Source organism: Pygocentrus nattereri, chromosome 2, assembly GCF_015220715.1.
Source record: "Pygocentrus nattereri isolate fPygNat1 chromosome 2, fPygNat1.pri, whole genome shotgun sequence".
Classification (NCBI taxonomy): domain Eukaryota; kingdom Metazoa; phylum Chordata; class Actinopteri; order Characiformes; family Serrasalmidae; genus Pygocentrus; species Pygocentrus nattereri.
In genome coordinates, this window is record NC_051212.1 from 3,856,228 (window position 1) to 3,877,465 (window position 21,238).

The following is a 21,238-nucleotide window of genomic DNA, read 5'->3' on the forward strand; positions in this document are numbered from 1 at the left end:
CCGTGATTAGATCTTCTGGATCTGCTGGACCTTCGGATTTTCTGCCATGCATTGGTGGGAAAAGTGCATTTCTCGCACACTGTCATGTGATTCGACTTTAAACACATTCAGGCCTTAACGGTAAAAACGATCTGTGTTTTGTTGCATATAATAAAATAAAAAACGTCTGACAGCTAAAAAATCACTCCTTAGACACATCGATCAAAACAAGCCACTCCAACAGAGCCGTCCACCACTTCGCTTCGCCACTTCATACTGAATAATCTGTTTACAGAATCGTTCCAAATCGTTATGCTATCAAATTATGCACTGCAGAGGAGGAATCCTGAGGGGCGGCTTATGGTTGATTATTTTGCAAAAACAAGTCCAAAGCAAGGCCAAACGTGGTCTCTTTGAAAATCAGTTTCTCTGGAAAATGTCCCGGGTACTTTCCCTATTTTTTTGTTCTGTTTTGTGGCTGTTGCTGAGAGGGAACTTGAGGGAGGGACGGTTTGTACACATTCCTCATCCAAACGCTACAAAAGTCCTGTTTTTCTTTTTGTTCTGTTTAGTTCATGAATCCACACCAAAATTAACTTCACACAGAGAGCCAAACCTAAACAAAGTCCAACAAACGAAAGGGGTCCGGAGGCAACGGAGATGTGGATCTTCACATCCCACACGCCTGTGGATCTACATCAGAGAATTACACCAAGCCAGGCCCACGTATCGCTGCCCTCCTGACCTCCTCCCCACTCTCAACACCCTTACACTCGCATTTTCACCCCGGAATTTAACGCCAATCAACAGGAAGGGGTTAAGCGTGAACACAATCACGAGGAAACTCCAAGAGAGCTGAAAGAAAATGTATGAGCTTCTGCTCTCCTTAAAGTTGAATTTTAAACTTTCATGCATTAAAAATGATTGAAAAACAAGCATTTTGTGTGATTTTAGTAGCAGGACGTTCAGCAGCAGCAGCTTTCTCATGGCTACTACTGCGAATAGTGATGCAGCATCGCCAGCAAAGAAGAACATTTCTGTGGCACTTTTGTTTCCTTACAGTGAAATTTTAGATATAGGTTTATATGCAGTTCAGAAACGGAAAATGATTGACCAGCGTTGAAGGTCAGGAAATTGTGAAAGCATATACAGCACTGTACAAGTGAGGCCACCCTTCATTTATTTAATTTCCAATCCAAACACATGTCTCAACAGCTAAATCTACTCTCAGCTGTTTTGTGTTCAGTGAGTCCCTCTTTCCCTTCATTCCAGCTTCCGTTCTTCTCAGGAGCCTCACTTGTAGCTCCTCAAAGAATCTGCAGACACGCCTCCAAACCTCAGTCTGAGAAGCTGGTTGATGATTTTCTGAATCAAACCCATTCAGTGGCGTTGAGGTCTGGACTCTAGGGTGGTCAGTCCATCGTCCAGCTTCTTTGTTTGATGTGTCCCTCTCCTTTTTTCAGCGAAGTTCTTCTTGATCAGCTACACGTCCTTTCAGACCCGCAGCGCTGAGTGGTCTTCTCACAGTGGAAGGATGGACAGAAACACCTGTGGATGTTTTCAGATCTGAAGCAGCTTGATGTTCTCCTCTCTCTTAGAGATCAAAGCTTTCAGTGCTGTTTATCTGATGGGGGCAGTTTTGGGATCTACCAGGTCTTCCAGTTGGTTATTAGGAGGCACATTTTCTCTGGAGCTTATTCACTTATTTTCCTTTGACTTGTGCAGATGGATTATCTTGAATCTGAGCTCAGTAATATCTCCTGCTTGCACATAACAGCTGTTTTGACTGGAAAGCAAATAAACAAAGGGTGGTCTCTGACTTTTGTGCAATACTGTGATTAAGCTGTGTGTGTGTGGGGGTTTACTGCATACCCTCTCCTGGCTCTGGTTGTAGTGGCTGAGGAACTTGCTCGAGTGGAAACACTCGCTGTAGTAGGCCCAGGTCTTGTTACTCGTGGCCACTTCCCAACTTCCATTCAGGTCACACCTCCTGTAGGCCTGGCCTAAAGAGAGAACACAACCACAAACAACTGTTTTCATACCATCTCAGAGCACTGAGTTTTACATATCATCTTCATGAATGATGTATCTCATCAGTCTCAGAACAAAACCTTGTAAAAACCATTTTCATATACATCAATCAGGCATAACATTCTGACCACCTCCTAGTTTCTACGCTCACTGTCCACTTTATGAGCTGGACTTACTGTATAGCTGCACTCTAGTTCTACAGTTACAGACTGTAGTCCATCTGTTTCTCTGATACTCTGTTACCCTGTTCTTCAGTGGTCAGGACCTCCATGGACCCTCACAGAGCATGTACTATTTGGGTGGTGGGTCATTCTCAGCACTGCAGTAACACTGACGTGGTGGTGGTGTGTTAGTGTGTGTTGTGCTGGTATGAGTGGATCAGACACAGCAGTGTCACTGCTGGACTGAGAATAGTCCACCAACCAAAAATATCCAGCCAACAGCGTCCTGTGGGCAGCGTCCTGTGGGCAGCGTCCTGTGACCACTGATGAAGGACTAGAGGATGACCAACACAAACTGTGCAGCAGCAGATGAGCTGTCGTCTCTGACTTTACACCTACAAGGAGGACCGACAAGGTAGGAGTGTCTAATAGAGTGGACAGTGAGTGGACACAGTGTTTAAAACCTCCTACAGCACTGCTGAGTCTGATCAGTATGTATATATATATATATGGCATTAGAAAGTAAATGTGTTTTAAGTCTCATATGTAATATATATCTTTGTGTTAATAGTTTTAAGTCTAATTTTAATCTTAACCTCAATAAACAAATTGAAACTGTTTTGTTTTTTCTGTTTTAAAAAAAGAAACACAAAATAACTTACACATCCTTTACAGAGACACACTTTTACACGCCTTGTCTGTGGAAGTTTTAGTCCACAGTTTCTAATATTTTTCTTTTCTAACATCTTGGAAATAAAATTAAAAACTAAAAAATAAAAAGTGTACAAAAAAGTTTCCCCCTAATATGTTAAACTGAGCAAATACACAGTAATTGTGTACTGAAATGTGCAGAAGTGTGTCTCTTGATTTATTTACCCTCAGAAAATCACCAGCAAGGTCGACTCTAACCTGGGGTGCACAAACTTTCACACACCACACCGTACGCCACTCTGAATTGAAGCGAAGTCATGGGTGAACACATGATAGCGGGCCAGTCGCTGCCACTGTGGGGTAAAAAGTGTCGATTGTGACCCAGATTGAGGTCAGATGAGGATTTCACTGGGCTGGGCTGCAGTGAGGCCCCTCAGCAGAACAATGTCATTATCTAACACCCCTCTAACAGCGTCTTAATGGGTTTCAAATGGAGGAGAGGAGTGTTCTCTGGAAGCAGGGCACTCTGGGAGATACAACCCGTCACCATCTGGACTCGGCTCACTTAGCACAGCCTTCAGTGGGAAATCCCTCATCTCACCCTGCACTTTACAGGCCCTCAGTGCCCAACACTGAACTTTCTTCTGCGGTGCTGTAGAAGAACCTCTTTAGGATTCCTAAATGAGCTTCTATCGAACGATTCTTCAAAGAACGACCTCTCATCTGATTCACAAAAGGGGTTCTTCACAGAACCACCCAGTAAAAGGGAACCAAAGGTGGCTCAATATACAATAATTATGGTACATATATAATAAAGATATCTATTATGAAACAACAAATAACAAGCAATAATGACAGTACGTTCTGCTTCAGAGAACATTCCTTTCACAAAGTGTAGGCCCTTAAAAACAAGTCCAAATTCAGGCTTCAAAGCTGCTGCTACTGTTTTCAGCTATGCCAAGTCCGTGTTTATAGCTAACAGCATGTTATACAGTCCAGGACACCACAGAATCAGGTCTGTTAACACCTCCACATGGTTTGAAGTGTGTGATGTGTGATGATTTAGGACTGTGTGATGATTTAGGATTGCTGTTAGCACCATGTGCATCAGCCTCATAGCTCCAGTCCTGGAACTACAGAAGGAAACTTCAGACACCAATCACGTCCCGGCTGATCGACTGCTTTTGGGAAATGAGGTGTGGAAATGGCATTTCTTAGCCAAACTATTGTTTCCGATGGAGCGATTTCAGCTATTCTCCTCAGAGGTGCAGCACAAAGCTAAAGCTATACAGATTAAGGCTTTCATTTCCTCTTTCCCCCAAAAGTACAAGCAGAATGCGAAGCATCTAAGGAATGTGAGGGCCACGCTGACGGCTCTCGTTTGCGGACAGGCGCGAAAGCTGGACGGAGGTGGCGCGTTTATTCAAACTAAACCCACAAGGTAACATGACACTCCTCCTGAGAGTGCACGGTGGAGAGGATTATAATGGTTTGTTATGACAGTGCGCCACTAACACACCTTCAGAGACGGCGTTTTATACTTATCACTCTCCCCCCAAGGGACAAAAGAGCCCCAGCAAGATCTGTTCTGAGGTTAGAGTTGAGGGACTTAGAATATAGGCTGCTTAGCCCTGTAGGGAAACTGTTTAAGCCATAGAGGTTACACAGATCCATCAAAGGACAGGATTTCTCATCTCAGAGGGACAGCGTTCCACCCATACTGGAGTCACGCAGTGTTAGGAGTTTTACAGCCTTCAAGGTGAAGTAGATTTATAACATTTTTCAGACTGAAAAGAACCCAGAAAGGTATTTCTTATGTCTACCGTAAAAGGACCGGTCCTGTCAAACCTAGAGCCACTTATTCATTCATTCCATCTACTTATACATACTATATATTGTACAGTGGGGAGAACAAGTATTTGATACACTGCTGATTTTTCAGGTTTTCCCACTTGCAAAGCATGTAGAAGACTGTAATTTTTATCATAGGTACTCTTCAACTGTGAGTGATGGAATCTAAAACAAAAATCCAGAAAAATACATTGTATGATTTTTAAATAATTAATTTCCATTTTATTGTGTGAAATAAGTATTTGATACACCAGAAAAAGAAACTTAATATTTGGTACAGAAACCTTTGTTTGCAATTACAGAGATGAGACGTTTCCTGTAGTTCTTGACAAGGTTTGCACACACTGCAGCAGGGATTTTGGCCCACTCCTCCATACAGATCTCCTCCAGAGCCTTCAGGTTTCGTGGCTGTCGCTGGGCCACACAGACTTTAAGCTCCCTCCAAAGATTTTCTATTGGATTCAGGTCTGGAGACTGGCTAGGCCACTCCAGGACCTTAAGATGTTTCCTACGGAGCCACTCTTTAGTTGCCCTGGCTGTGTGTTTTGGGTCGTTATCATGCTGGAAGACCCAGCCACGACCCATCTTCAGTGCTCTTACTGAGGGAAGGAGGTTGTTGGCCAAAATCTCACGATATATGGCCCCATCCATCCTTCCCACAATACGGTGCAGTCGTCCTGTCCCCTTTGCAGAAAAGCATCCCCAAAGAATGATGTTTCCACCGCCATGCTTCACGGTTGGGATGGTGTTCTTGGGGTTGTACTCATCATTCTTCTTCCTCCAAACATGACGAGTGGAGTTTAAACCAAAAAGTTCTATTTTTGTCTCATCAGACCACATGACCTTCTCCCATTCCTCCTCTGGATCATTCAGATGGTCATTTGCAAACTTCAGACGGGCTTTGACATGCGTTGGCTTGAGGAAGGGCACCTTGCGTGCACTGCAGGATTTTAATCCTTGACGGCGTAGAGTGTTACTGATTGTTTTCTTTGAGACTGTGGTCCCAGCTCTATTCAGGTCATTGACCAGGTCCTGCCGTGTAGTTCTGGGCTCATTCCTAACCTTCCTCAAGATCAGTGATGCTCCACGAGGTGAGATCTTGCATGGCGCCCCAGACCGAGGGAGATTTTCTGTTATTTTGCATTTCTTCCATTTTCTAATAATTGCACCAACAGTTGTTGCCTTCTCACCAAGCTGCTTGCCTATTGTGCTGTAGCCCATCCCAGCCTTGTGCAGGTCTACAATTTTATCCCTGATGTCCTTACACAGCTCTCTGGTCTTGGGCATTGTGGAGATGCTATAGTCTGACTGATTGAGTGTGTGGACAGGTGTCTTTTATACAGGTAACGAGTTCAAACAGGTGCAGTTAATACAGGTAATGAGTGGAGAACAGGAGGGCTTCTTAAAGAAGAAGTAACATGTCTGTGAGAGCCAAAATTCTTACTGGTTGATAGATGATCAAATACTTATTTCACACAATAAAATGGAAATTAATTATTTAAAAATCATACAATGTATTTTTCTGGATTTTTGTTTTAGATTCCATCACTCACAGTTGAAGAGTACCTATGATAAAAATTACAGTCTTCTACATGCTTTGCAAGTGGGAAAACCTGAAAAATCAGCAGTGCATCAAATACTTGTTCTCCCCACTGTATAACTGGCAAACTATAAATGTAGGTATTGTGATATAAACCGAGTCCGTTCTACAGTTTCTCATTAGGCTGAATGAATAACCGACTCTAAATGTAGGTATTGTGTTATGAACCGAGTCCGTTCTACAGTTTCTCATTAGACTGAATGAATAACCGGCTCTAAATGTAGGTATTGTGATATAAACCGAGTCCGTTCTACAGTTTCTCATTAGACTGAATGAATAACCGACTCTAAATGTAGGTATTGTGATATAAACCGAGTCCGTTCTACAGTTTCTCATTAGACTGAATGAATAACCGACTCTAAATGTAGGTATTGTGATATAAACCGAGTCCGTTCTACAGTTTCTCATTAGACTGAATGAATAACCGGCTCTAAATGTAGGTATTGTGATATAAACCGAGTCCGTTCTACAGTTTCTCATTAGGCTGAATGAATAACCGACTCTAAATGTAGGTATTGTGATATAAACCGAGTCCGTTCTACAGTTTCTCATTAGACTGAATGAATAACCGACTCTAAATGTAGGTATTGTGATATAAACCGAGTCCGTTCTACAGTTTCTCATTAGGCTGAATGAATAACTGACTCTAAATGTAGGTATTGTGATATAAACCGAGTCCGTTCTACAGTTTCTCATTAGGCTGAATGAATAACCGACTCTAAATGTAGGTATTGTGATATAAACCGAGTCTGTTCTACAGTTTCTCATTAGACTGAATGAATAACCGACTCTAAATGTAGGTATTGTGATATAAACCGAGTCCGTTCTACAGTTTCTCGTTAGACTGAATGAATAACCGACTCTAAATGTAGGTATTGTGATATAAACCGAGTCCGTTCTACAGTTTCTCATTAGGCTGAATGAATAACCGGCTCTAAATGTAGGTATTGTGATATAAACCGAGTCCGTTCTACAGTTTCTCGTTAGGCTGAATGAATAACCGGCTCTAAATGTAGGTATTGTGATATAAACCGAGTCAGTTCTACAGTTTCTCATTAGACTGAATGAATAACTGACTCTAAATGTAGGTATTGTGATATAAACCGAGTCCGTTCTACAGTTTCTCATTAGGCTGAATGAATAACCGACTCTAAATGTAGGTATTGTGATATAAACCGAGTCCGTTCTACAGTTTCTCATTAGACTGAATGAATAACCGACTCTAAATGTAGGTATTGTGATATAAACCGAGTCCGTTCTACAGTTTCTCGTTAGGCTGAATGAATAACCGACTCTAAATGTAGGTATTGTGATATAAACCGAGTCTGTTCTACAGTTTCTCATTAGGTTTGAATAGTATCTTTTTGCTCTGTAAAGCTCAGCAGAAGAATCTTAATGGTTAGGGATCAGAGCCACATCCCAGGTGCTCCTCAAAAAAACTTTTCATAATGTACTACAGCGTTCATGCTATCACTGTTAAGCTGATGCAGTTTGTCAGATAAAAATGACCCTGAGGGGCCAGGTAGCCCTAAAAGCTTCTTCTTCTTTTTTGTTTTAGCATAAAACCCCAATCAAGATCTCCCAGAGAGACACTTTCAGGGGTTTTTCACAGGTCCTGCTCTTTTTCTCTTTTTCATAAACTCAGGCCGGCAGCAGTGTACAGGGAAAGAAAAGCATTCACCTTTATGGTTAAAGTCATAGATGTATTCAGGGCAAGAAGTGGAGACGGTTCTTCCAGGAGCACCTTCAGGCCAACAAACGATTCCATCCCACTCAGGCACGCAGTAACCCTCTGCAACACAAACAAAATGGCATTTAGAACCATAGTGAAGCTTCAAATGGCCTTTTTACGTGGTTTCTGACACTGTTTCACATGAATAGAACAGAAGATATGCTAGAAAAATCATCCTATCATCCTCTTACTACAATTGTCCCAGTACCACAGAAAGGAGACCATGAAAAACAGTTCCCCTACATCACACATCAGTTAAATTAAGCTCAAAATCAGCATTAAACACAGAGCAGAACTTTACACTGAAAGAGAACTACCAGATGTGCAAGCAGCATTTCGAAAGAGGCAGAAGAATAAGAGATATTACGGCTGAAATCCAAGGAATTTGAGAAGAAAGTTAAGATGTTTCACAGAATACAGCATCGACTTCAACTTCTTGGAATGACCTGAGGAAAATGGGAATATGAGAGCATCGCAGTGTTCCAATGAGGAACCTCTACACCGATTATTAAGCCACAGTCATGACCAGAAGTGGACAAACAGACCGGTTCCACACCAGCAAAGGATCAACAAGGCTGCCCACCGTCACCATACCTGTTCAACCTCCATGCTGAACATATAATAAGAGAAGCAGGACTGAAGGAAGATGATCAAGAATTCCAGATTGGTGGAAGTAACATCAAAAACCTTTGATTTGAATATGACATGACACTCATTGCAAAATATCAGGAGGATCTGAAGGCACTTATAAAGAAAATTATGAATATAACTATCAATATGAATAAAATAAAGATTCTGACAACAGAGAAAAATGTAGGAGATGTGGAAGTGGTGGACAGCTTGGCTTTCTTGGATCAATTATTCACACCAAAAGATCCAGTGGTTCAGAAATATGGCACGTATTGCCAGTTAGCAGAACAGGGATGATGGAAAATGAAAAGGTCTTCAGTGTAATCATGTATCTCAAAGATCAGAATTGTCCAGCCTGAGATTTTCTCTGTGGTTCTTTATGGATGTGAAAGCTGGACACTGAAAGAGTGGGACAGATATAATAGGAATGCCTTTGAACTTTGTTGCTGGGGAAGATTTTTGAGAGAATCTTCAATTACAAAGAAAACAAACAAATAACAAGGCCAGATCACCAAACTTGAAGCTCTTATTTTGGACATAGGAGAAGAACCAGTTCATCTGAAAAGACTATTAAGCTAGGAACAGAGTAAGAGAGTGGACAGCAACAAGATGGATGGAGACACTTAGAGGAACCATGAATAAAGCATTACGAAGCCCAAAGGCCCAAACAGAAGACAGGACCTTCTGGAGAAACACTCCATGTTGTTGCCAGTATTGACTTAATGGCACTTTATAGTAATAATGAACTAAAGAAGCAAACTTCAGACACCAAATGCGTCTTGGCTGATTGACCACATTTGGTTTAAGGGGGGTGGGGTGGGGGGATACATTTTGTCCATAGTTCAGTGTGTGAGATGTAATCAGAGTGCGGCATGGAATATTTCAGATCTCTTTACAGTGGTGGTGATGGGAACCAGGGCTCACGATGACTACAACACAAATATAGACATTTTATTTACCATCCAGAACCACCAGAGAACCTACACGAGTCTTCTGAGTTTATATGGAACGTTGATGATGGAAAATAGTGGAAAATCTGGAATAATAACTTTTCTTTGGGGACTATTTTGCCTTACAGTGCCCTGCATGTCTCCCTCCACCATGAATGGAGTTTAAGGCCAAAATCTTCTCAAAACTATTGTAAAACACGTGAGTGCGTTTACATGCATGTAACAATAATAGCAGAAAATCTGATCAACTGAACAAATCTGATTTTGTCAGTAATCTGATCAACATAGTTACATGCACATTGGTAATCAGATAATGGGGAAACTCCAGGTCTACATGAGTCACACAGTAATCAGATTTCTGCTTTGCAACCAGCCGATAAACTCACAGAAGGAGACGTGATGTAAACGTAACGTAAAACTCAAACTTCATGCTGCGGCTTCTTTTTATAAACTTCGAATCACTTTACCTGAAAATATGAACACACATCATCTAGAGGATGAAGGATATTTTAAGTCATCAGGCAGTGAATTCATAAGCATTTCATGTAGGAACTTTCTGTGAGGAGCTTTTAGAGGTGGACGTCTGGTTCCTATCACCACCACCGTGAACAGTTCTGACTCGGTAAGTTTATCTAGAACAGAACGTTTCACACTAAAAGGCTCTGACCACCTCTGTTCACGTCTTTACTGTTTAATTATGTAAAAGTTTTGAACAAGTAGTGGAATTAATTCCCATTTTAGGTCAACACGCTGGAAGGGGTTTGTCCTGAAGAACAAATAAAAACTCAGTGAAGCAAAACCTGCTGGGGACCACTTTGAGAACATTTACATAACAGGATCTCACAGATGTGACATGTGACTTGGAACACCAATCTCTCACTTGCCAAGATGACAATGGGTACATCGTTTCCTGTAAAAAAAACCTGTAGTTGCATAGGTTTTGGTTTATTGATATGAAAGAATTGGTTGATGTTTCCATTTCTAACTTGTGTGACTTTGGCTTCCAAGTTTCTGTCGCCTACATCGACAAACTCTTGAAGAAGAAACCCTTTTGATGGAAAGGCAGGTTTAGACGAGTGTTCTGAACCAGTGGAAATGCTCTTTATCAGCAACTCCCTCTCGAAACTCGAAAAATAATGCATCTCTGAATAAATGTAGCGACAGATTTCTCTCCCGTATCACTTCTCTGAAGGCCTAGAAGGCCTAGAAGTTGGTGATTGGCTCCTTCGCGCTTCACAAACTGATCAAACCATAATTTCCATGTGGAATCAAACAATGTGCTTTTTAAGGTAACTGCGTCAGAACATGATCTCCTAAAGAGTGGAGATCCAGAAAGAAATACCAGACCCTAACATGGTCTGTTCAGTAGCATTCGCATCCCTACCATTAGCTACACAGATACGTTTATAGGGCCTCAGTGAGTGACGCTGTCATTTCACTGGATTTTAACCGATGACTTAGGAATTCTGCACCACATCAGGCTTAGGTTGAGCGTAGGGTGTTTTCACAGCTCAGAAACCTTTTGTCACGACGTTTGGACGGCCAAAATGCTCCTGGTAATGGCCCTATAAATGACCTCAGATGCTGCTGAGATGCCTCTGAGAACCATCTCATCACCTCACTGGATTTCATTCTGATGCTCAGCTCCACTGCGCAGTTAAGACACTTGTTGTTGATTGTTTGCTTCACCATTCATCAGCTGATATAAACATGATGAATCTTTCCACAAACGAACAATGATGTTAACACAGCAGAGCCTGGGTTAAAACTACTGACTGAGAAAGAAGAGACAATTCAGATCATTATGATTATATAATCAAATAAGTAAAACACACAGTTTAAACACTCAAATGCACACAGACTTATAAAGATCAAAAGCAAGAGAATAAAAATAAGTCTTTTTAAAAACCTGTATTCACTCCATGAGTCTGACATCAGTAGGAAGATTATTCCACATTTTGGAGCACAAACTGCAAAAGGTCTCCCTTTGATTTTAAGTTAGTATGTGGAACAGTTAATAACCCCTGACTTGAAGACCTACAAGTTCTCGCACTATGAAGCGGACGTAAGAGCTCAGTGATGTAGGCTGGAGCCTCGTTATGAACAGCCTGATATGTAAGCATTAAAATTTTAAAATCGATTCTGTAGCTTACAGGCAACAGATGAAGAGAAGCCAAAATTGGTGTCATATGTTCCCTACGCTTCACCCTAGTGAGAAGATGAGCAGCTGCATTTTCAACAAGCTGTAGACGAGCCACCTCTCTCTGATAAGGCGTTGCAGTTGCCCCTAACGGGAGGAGACAAAAGCATGAATAATTTTTTCAATGTCAGAAAAGGGCAAGAAATTTCTAATTTTATTAATTGGGCTTACATACCAGTAACAACCCTAATACACTCTGTTTGGTAGCATCAGCATCCCTATAATTTGCATCCTAGATTGAATTGTGATGCCTTTGGGATTCGTCCCATCATTTCACTGGATTTTTAACTGATGTTTGGCTCTATTATTTGCTTAAGACACTTCTTGTTGACTGTTTGCTTGATCAACTGATCTAAACAACAACAGAAAAAAAAACTATTTTAAAACTTCTGACTCAGAAAGAACGACTGTCATACCAGGAGTGACCTTAATACAGTCAAGCATTAGTATCCCTATAATAAGTGTTGTATATTCTATTGCAACGCCTCTATAAGCAACTGCTTAAGTTCACTGTTTAACTGATGGCTTTCTTCAATTACTTTACATTTATGGCATTTGGCTGACGCTCTTATCCAGAGCGACTTACAATTTGATTATTTTACACAAGTAGGTGAAGGTGGTGTGTTAGGAAGGGTCTCCTTGGACAGTGTTCTCCCTCAGAAACCAGAGAATGAAGCGATAATCCAGCTCGGCAAATCCCATTAAGACCCAAGATAGAGCGTTGTTGTTGTTGTTGATGGTGTTAGGAGTCTTGCCCAAGGACTCTTATTGGTATAGTGTAAAGTGGTTACCCAGGTGGGGAACTGAACCCCAGCCTACAGTGTAGAGGGGTTATCCACTACACTACACCAATTACATGCTACTAATCATTGTTTCCATCTCTATTTCTTTCATAAATTGATCTAAATGTGATGAATTCCACACATAATCGACTTAACAATGATACTAGCCCTGCTTTTCTACCCAATAGGACACAATGGCTGGTGTCTCCAGCCATCAACAACACTCTGCAACAGGACAAGCAGTGAAAAGACGGCGCAGGAAAGCTGGAAGCGGACCACTCCCACGCTTTCAAAGCCACATTGCTGAAAACGCAATCGCTGCACTTTTACGACAAAACACCATGCAATTATCCGGCCATACATCAAGCACAAAGCCTCGATTGTTGCGTTCCATTCGCACAAGTCTAAATGATTGAGGCGAATGCGTTTCGATGCATTTGCACTTTTCAAAATGCTCTTGGATGTTCGCTGCCGTTGTGTGTGTCGAACTCGGGGGTTTGATAATGAGGGAGAATTGCCCCCTTTTTCCCACAGCTTCTTGGCCGCGTCGGGCCTTTTTGGCTTCGCTTCCATCCACTGTTATTGAAACCAGCTGCCCCGAACCCGCCACAAAATAACTAGTTAAGGATAAAACTGTGCACTCAGACCCACACTGCAGATCTATTACTCTCCCTGTTCCTGTAATCAAACATTTTTCAAAGGGGCCAAATCAAAGGCCGGGGCCAAAATCTGCTTTATGTGGCCCGAGAGCGACTCGTCACTCCGCACGTGTAATTAAAAGAATGTTCAGAGACAGAAACAGGCCCACTTTTGCAGGACGTTGGTTCTGGGGTGGGTTTCTAAAATAACAATGACCACCAGCCCCCAAGCCCCCACCCCGGAGAGAGCCTCCGAGTAAATACGTTAACCACCAGACCACCTACCCTAGCCCACCACGCTCAGATTTAGCTCGGCATGTATAGTGGACCCACATACAGGCCTATAATCACCCCCCCCCACCAAAAAAATAAAAAATAAATAAATAAATTCCAAGGCTGTGATGTTTCCATACTCATATCTGGTGAGGTTGTGGTTATTGATGATGTCACTTGGGTTTCTTTAAATAATATTTGCCTTTCCTCCCTCAGAAGCCACTGGATCCAGCAGTATGTGCCCACAGCTGATATAAGTCCTGGTATATGAAGGCCTTTTTCTTGTGATTTGCTGCTATTTTAGCTCTGCAGAAGCCCAATCCCTTCGTTTTCTGGCCAAGCTCAAATGTAAAGGTGGGAGGCAACTGGACACGTTTCTTCAATTTTGATTGACCCCATCATTTCATTGCATTATTAACTGAGGACTTTCATCCAGTATTTACTAAAGACACTTAATATAGACTATTCTTCTCCATTGTCTTCAGAAAGTGATATAACCTTGACAAATTCCACACGAATCAAGCTAACACTGAATGCAGCGCGTTTTTACTACCAAATCAGAAACACTTAGTGTGTTAAATGAGCTAAATGATATTCTGACTTTATTCTCTTTACTACTTTTGTTTATATTAGCAGTGGCCCTAAAACGCCATCATATACAGACTTAGAGCACGCTGATTAAGAAAACATAACATTTTAGCAACCATAGCAACAGTCTAGCAACCACCTGGAATACCAAACCAAATGCCTAGCAGAGCTATGGCAGGCACCTCAGAAATGATAGCAACCAACTTGCAATACCTTAGCAACCATTTGTGGTACCACAGCAACCACCTAGCAACACTGTAGCAACCACCTGGAAAACCATACCAAATGCCTAGCAAAGCCATAGCAGCCACCTGAGATACCATAGTGACCATCTTGCAACATCTTAGCAACCACCTTGGATACCATTGCAACCACCTGGAATTCCACAGCAACTACCTATCAATATCCTAGCAACCATATAAAACCCCAAAGCAGCTGCCTGGCAACACCTTAGCAACCATTTTCAAGTTGCTTAAGCTGTGCAGTCACTCTGCATTTTTGTTTTTTTACTACCAAATCAGAAACAATTAGTGTGTTAAATGAACGTAATAATATTCTGACTTTATTCTCTTCAGTATTTTTATTTTTATTAGCAGTGGCCCTAAAATGCCATCGTGTACAGATTTTAGAGCACGCTGATTAAGAAAACATAACTTCTCAATGTCTATACAAGTCCATAGATTGAGCTTCTTCAGTGCTACTAATTAGCGGTTGATGCTTTTTTAAGATAATGTTAGTTGAACTTGCACTTTCACTAATATTTCAGTTTTAAGCACAAAGCTTAAGATGTTGAAACTTGTCAGAGTTCATGAAAGTCCTCATAAGTTGATTAGGTATTTAGTCGAGCCAGTGCTAATAGCAAATTAGCAATTGAGATTATTTCATTTCTAATGTTGCTGTTTTACTTCTCTTTGCACCACATGATCAACACGGTCTGACTAATCAAACACCCACATCGGCCTATTCTGAAGGCAGCTTCCAGGCCTATTAGCCAAAATGAGCCAATTACCGTCTTAAGCTAACACTATTTGAAGGGTTTATAATGCAGTAATTCAGTTTTACTTTGATTTGGGGCTCAACGTTTCAGAGTCCATCCAAACATCCACTTTCTATTGAGCTTCTTCAGCGCTACAAACAAGTTAGCATTTGACGCTGTGCTATCCAAGGTGGCTACTAAGGTGTTGCAAGGTGGTTGCTATATCTCAGGTGATTGCCATAGCTTTGCTAGGCATTTGGCTTGGTAGTCCAGGTGGTTGCTAGACAGATGCTATGGTATCCCAGGTGGCTGCTAAATTGTTGCTAGGCAGTTGCCATAGTGTGCCAAGTTAGCCTTTGACGCTTTTTGCGGACAAAGTTATTTGAATGGTTTGCAATATCGCAGTTTATCTTTTACTCAGAGCTCAATGCTTAAGACAATGTAATTTGTCAAGGTTTGTGCAAGTTCTCATAAATTCATTCTGTGTTTAGTTGGCTCCTCTAGTGCTATTAGCAAGTTAGCATTTAGGTTCTAACTGGAATAGTGCAGGTCCTGTAGAAAACGCAGAGGGACTGCACAGCTTAAGCAATTTGAAAATGGTTGCTAAGGTGTTGCCAGGCAGCTGCTAAGGGTTTTATATGGTTGCTAGGGTACTGATAGGTAGTTGCTGTGGAATTCAAGGTGGTTGCTACGGTGTTGCCAGGCAACTGCTATGCTATCCAAGGTGGTTGCTAAGGTGTTGCTAGAAGATTTGCTAAGCTATCCAAGGTGGTTGCTAAGTTGTTGCAAGGTGGTCACTGTGGTGTCTCAGTTGGTTGCTATGGCTTTGCTAGGCATTTGGTATGGTTTTCGAGGTGGTTGCTACGGTGTTACTAGGAGGTTATCCAAGGTGCTTTCTAAGTTGTTGCAAGGTGGGTGCTATGATATCTCAGGTGGTTGCCTTAGCTTGCTAATTATTTGGTTTGGTATTCCAGGTGGTTGCTAGACAGTTGCTATGGTTGCTAAGATGTTGCTAGGTGATTGCCATGGTAACTGAGGTGGTTGCTAGGGAGTTATTATGGTATCCCAGGCGGTTGCTAAGGTAGTGTTGGTGGTTGCTATGGTATCCCAGGTGACTGCTAAATTCTCACAAGGCAGGTGCCATGGTGTACAAGATGTTTATAAAGTTGTTCATAGGGAGAGATGCCCAGTGGTGGCTACATGTTGTTGAAAATGAAGTAGAGTTAATGAGAGCAAGAAGGGATGGAAAAACAACACAGTATTCCCGAGTTGGAACAAAGTCAATAACTGGAAAACCGTGGGATGAGTTAGCAGACAAAAACCCGGCAGAAAAATAAGAGAAAGAACAATAAGAAGAAGGAGAAGAATATGAATTGGATAACAAAAGTGCGGCAATCGCTAATTATTTGATCTATAATACAACACATTTACTTCTACATCCAACACACAGAATAAGACCGTCCACTTTCCTGTCTCTCCATAGGAGTCACTGGTGTTGCTGATCGTCATCGGTATTACACATAATAAAGGAAACACCAGAGACGTTTTTAATGATCAATGCATTGTACAGAACATCAAACCACACACTGTCCATCAGGGAACGTCCACTAAAATATGGAATTTAATCCATTTGTTTTCTATTTTTTCACAGTGACCTCAGAATAAAGTCGGTCACACCAGTGACGTCAGCTAAAAGCTTCATATGAGATCATGAGCTGAATGAGAAGATCTCTGAGAACTGAGAGACACAGTGGACTCACCACGAGCTTTTCTCCATAGATCCTCAGAAAACAGGTCGAAGGAGGTCGAGTGACGTCATCGGTGTGACTTTTATTTCAAAATAAGAGACTTTTGTTACGCAGTCACACCAGTGACACGACTGCTGGGGAACTTTCATTACACATTTTATAATATTTATTTGCCTTTTGTTTTCTTTATGTCACTTAATTTATATATCCCATAGTCATATTTAGATTATTGAAGTTAAAACTGCAGAAAAACTTAAAATGTGGCCTCAGCCTTCACACATGACTGAGGACGAGCTCTTCAGAGGTGCTTGGAGTTCAATATGATGCATTTAAAAACCAATATTGATAAATTGAGGCTCCAGAATGTGGAATTGTTAAAAAAAATCACGTGTTGTTTTGTTTTAAAATATAAATAAGCTGTTTTTCAAGTGTAACATACCTGTAAACGCTGGGGACACAGCCGTTTCAGTATAACGAGCCAAAGTCATTGGTAGGGTTTGTAATACAGTCCTGCAGTTTTCCTCTGACTTAGAGACAATCTAACGTCTCTAAGCCTGTATGAGCAGCTTCTGTGGCGCTGTGTGTGAATTAGCAGTTGTATGTTTCAGAAGATCGTGCTATTTGGAGGTTTTGTACTATTGCAGGCACTTTTTTTCACTTCAGGCCGGTTTTAGACGCCTCTAATTCAGCTCGGCTGAGACCTCCACGTCCCTCTGAATGAAGACCTTGTTCCTGCGCCGCTGCGGAGACTTGTGGCTCTCGCAGAAGAGCAAATGGACAGAAACAACAAATATCAGGCTTAGCATAGCACGGGAAAACCCGCCGCGAGGCCCAGCCTTGACTTGAGGTTTCCCGCCTCCCCCTACAGCTGGACAAGAATAGCCAAACCGACTGAGCTAGCCGTTCGCTAATTTTGCACCGCACAGGGCAAACAATCCAAATCACACATCAGCGCCGCCGCGCTAATAATAGCAGGTTTAACGGCAGGAAAACACGAAGGGTGGTCTGAGGAAAACAGGCACACAGGGTGAGGCAGAGGGAGAGAGAGAGAGAGAGAGAGAGAGAGAGAAAGAGAAAGAAAGAGAAAGAAAGAGAGAGAGAGAGAGAGAGAGAGAGAGAGAAAGAGAAAGAAAGAGAAAGAAAGAGAGAGAGAGAGAGAGAGAGAGAGAGAGAGAGAGAGAGAGAAAGAGAGAGAGAGAGAGAGAGAGAGAGAGAGAGAGAGAGAGAGAGAGAGAGAGAAAGAAAGAGAGAGAGTCAGACACCCAAACGCTCAATCAAAACTCCAGGTCTCCTAACTCAGCAGGCAGGAGGGCCGGTGTCTCACTTCCCATCGCAAACCTCTCGCTGCACAGCAGCTAAATCCCTGCGGACATGGGGTCACCACTCACATCAGACTCAGAGTCAGACTCAGACCCAGAGTTAGACTCAGACTTATGCTTAAGGACTTGCCGCTCAGTCACACACTTAACTGACTACTGACTGAGACTCACACTGAACTGATCTATGACTCAAATTCATGCTTAATTACTCAGCGCTCACATTTACCTGACTCATGACTCGACTTGGACTTAGATTCAGACTCAGACTTAACTGACTCATGACTCAATTCCGACTCACACTTTACTGACTCGCAACTCGACTTGGACTCACGCTTAACTGACTCATGACTCAACTCAGACTTGGACTTAACTGACTTGCGACTCAACTTGGTTTCATGCCCAACTGACTCACAACTTGACTGAGACTTGCATTTAACTGCTTTACAACTCAAACTCAGACTTAACTGACTTGCAACATGACTCAGGCTCTTGCTTAACTTACTTAGGACTGGACTTGGACTCACACTGAACTGACTTGCGACTCTTCTCAGACTCACGCTTAACTGACTCGCGACTCAACGTGGACTCATGCATAACTGACTTACAACAGATATTTAACTAACTCAGCTTGGACTCATCCTTAACTGCCTCAAGACTCAAATCAGACTCGAGCTTAACTAAGTCAGTAAAAGTCACTATCCTTTGATCGAAGATTGCGGAAAACCTTCATATGATATGATAGATTGGGCTTAATCTAACTAGATCAGGAACATGGACTAAGAAGGTGAAAAAGGGCCACCTTTGGATTTCAACCTGCACGTCAAATACTGGGGTAAGTCAGACGCTTCTATCAGGTGGAGTGGAGTGAACCTGAATGGCCTTGGTGTTCAGCCATGAGGGGGATTAAACAGCGCTGAGTGGCTTTTCCCTCTCAGAGGGAGTGAACGTCTGCTTGCGCGCCCTGATGAGACAGACATGTGCACCCTTCCGAACGGGGTCAGAAAACAGCCACCAGAAACAGGAGAGCGTCATCAGGTATACAGGTCAGCTCTGAGGCGCAGACGGAGGAAGATAGCCAGGGGCTCAGACACGAGCAGCAAAAATGACCAAAGCACTGAGAAATATACTGGATACCATGACAACACTGGCACAAACTGATACACACGCTGTATACCAGTAAAACAACACTGATACACATACTGTGCACCACTACAACAACACTGATACACACGCTGTATACCAGTAAAACAACACTGATACACATACTGTGCACCACTACAACAACACTGATACACACACTGTTCACCACTAAAACAACACTGATACACACACTGTATACCACTAAAACAACACTGATACACACACTGTGCACCACTAAAACAACACTGATACACACACTGTATACCACTAAAACAACACTGATACACACACTGTATACCACTAAAACAACACTGATACACACACTGTATACCACTAAAACAACACTAATACACACACTGTGTACCACTAAAACAACACTGATACACACTGTGCACCACTAAAACAACACTGATACACACACTGTGCACCACTACAACAACACTGATACACACACTGTGCACCACTAAAACAACACTGATACACACACTGTATACCACTAAAACAACACTGATACACACACTGTGCACCACTAAAACAACACTGATACACACACTGTATACCACTAAAACAACACTGATACACACACTGTATACCACTAAAACAACACTAATACACACACTGTGTACCACTAAAACAACACTGATACACACTGTGCACCACTAAAACAACACTGATACACATACTGTATACCACTAAAACAACACTGATACACACACTGTATACCCCTAAAACAACACTGATACACACACTGTGCACCACTAAAACAACACTGATACACACACTGTGCACCCCTAAAACAACACTGATACACACACTGTGCACCACTAAAACAACACTAATACACACACTGTGTACCACTAAAACAACACTGATACACATACTGTATACCACTAAAACAATACTAATACACACACTGTGTACCACTAAAACAACACTGATACACACACAGTGTACCACTAAAACAACACTGATACACACTGTGCACCACTAAAACAACACTGATACAAATACTGTATACCCCTAAAACAACACTGATACACACACTGTGCACCACTAAAACAACACTGATACACACACTGTTTACCACTACAAAAACACTGATACACACACTGTGCACCACTAAAACAACACTGATACACACACTGTGCACCACTAAAACAACACTGATACACACTGTATACCACTAAAACAACACTAATACACACACTGTGTACCACTTAAACAACACTGATACACACTGTGCACCACTAAAACAACACTGATACACATACTGTATGCCACTAAAACAATACTGATACACACACTGTATACCCCTAAAACAACACTGATACACACACTGTGCACCACTAAAACAACACTGATACACACACTGTGCACCCCTAAAACAGCACTGATACACACACTGTATACCACTAAAACAACACTGATACACACACTGTATACCCCTAAAACAACACTGATACACACACTGTGCACCACTAAAACAACACTGATACACACACTGTGCACCACTAAAACAACACTAATACACACACTGTGTACCACTAAAACAACACTGATACACACTGTGCACCACTAAAACAACACCGATACACATACTGTATACCACTAAAACAACACTAATACACACACTGTGTACCACTAAAACAACACTGATACACACACAGTGTACCACTAAAACAACACTGATAAACACACTGTGCACCACTAAAACAACACTGATAAACACTGTATACCACCAAAACAACACTGATACACACACTGTGTACCACTAAAACAACACTGATACACACACTGTGTACCACTAAAACAACACTGATACACACACTGTGTACCACTAAAACAGCACTGATACACACACTGTATACCACTAAAACAACACTGATACACACAGTGTATACCACTAAAACAACACTGATACACACACTGTATACCACTAAAACAACACTGATACACACACTGTGCACCACTACAACAACACTGATACAC

The 21,238-nt window shown here is 41.9% G+C and overlaps 1 protein-coding gene across 2 annotated transcripts in view; it reads right to left on the reverse strand.

Annotated features, from left to right (window-relative positions):
- Positions 1-21,238, reverse strand: part of pth1r (parathyroid hormone 1 receptor) — a 138,396-nt gene that overhangs the window by 29,799 nt on the left and 87,359 nt on the right. For both annotated transcript variants that reach the window (XR_001859120.2, XM_017723825.2), the window contains exons 3-4: positions 7,955-8,065; positions 1,852-1,982 (exon numbers count right to left, since the gene is read on the reverse strand). Coding sequence is in view for 1 of the 2 variants with exons in the window: in XM_017723825.2 (XP_017579314.1) it covers positions 1,852-1,982; positions 7,955-8,065 (242 nt within the window). In the remaining variant the exon portion in view is untranslated. The remainder of the gene's footprint in view (positions 1-1,851; positions 1,983-7,954; positions 8,066-21,238) is intronic.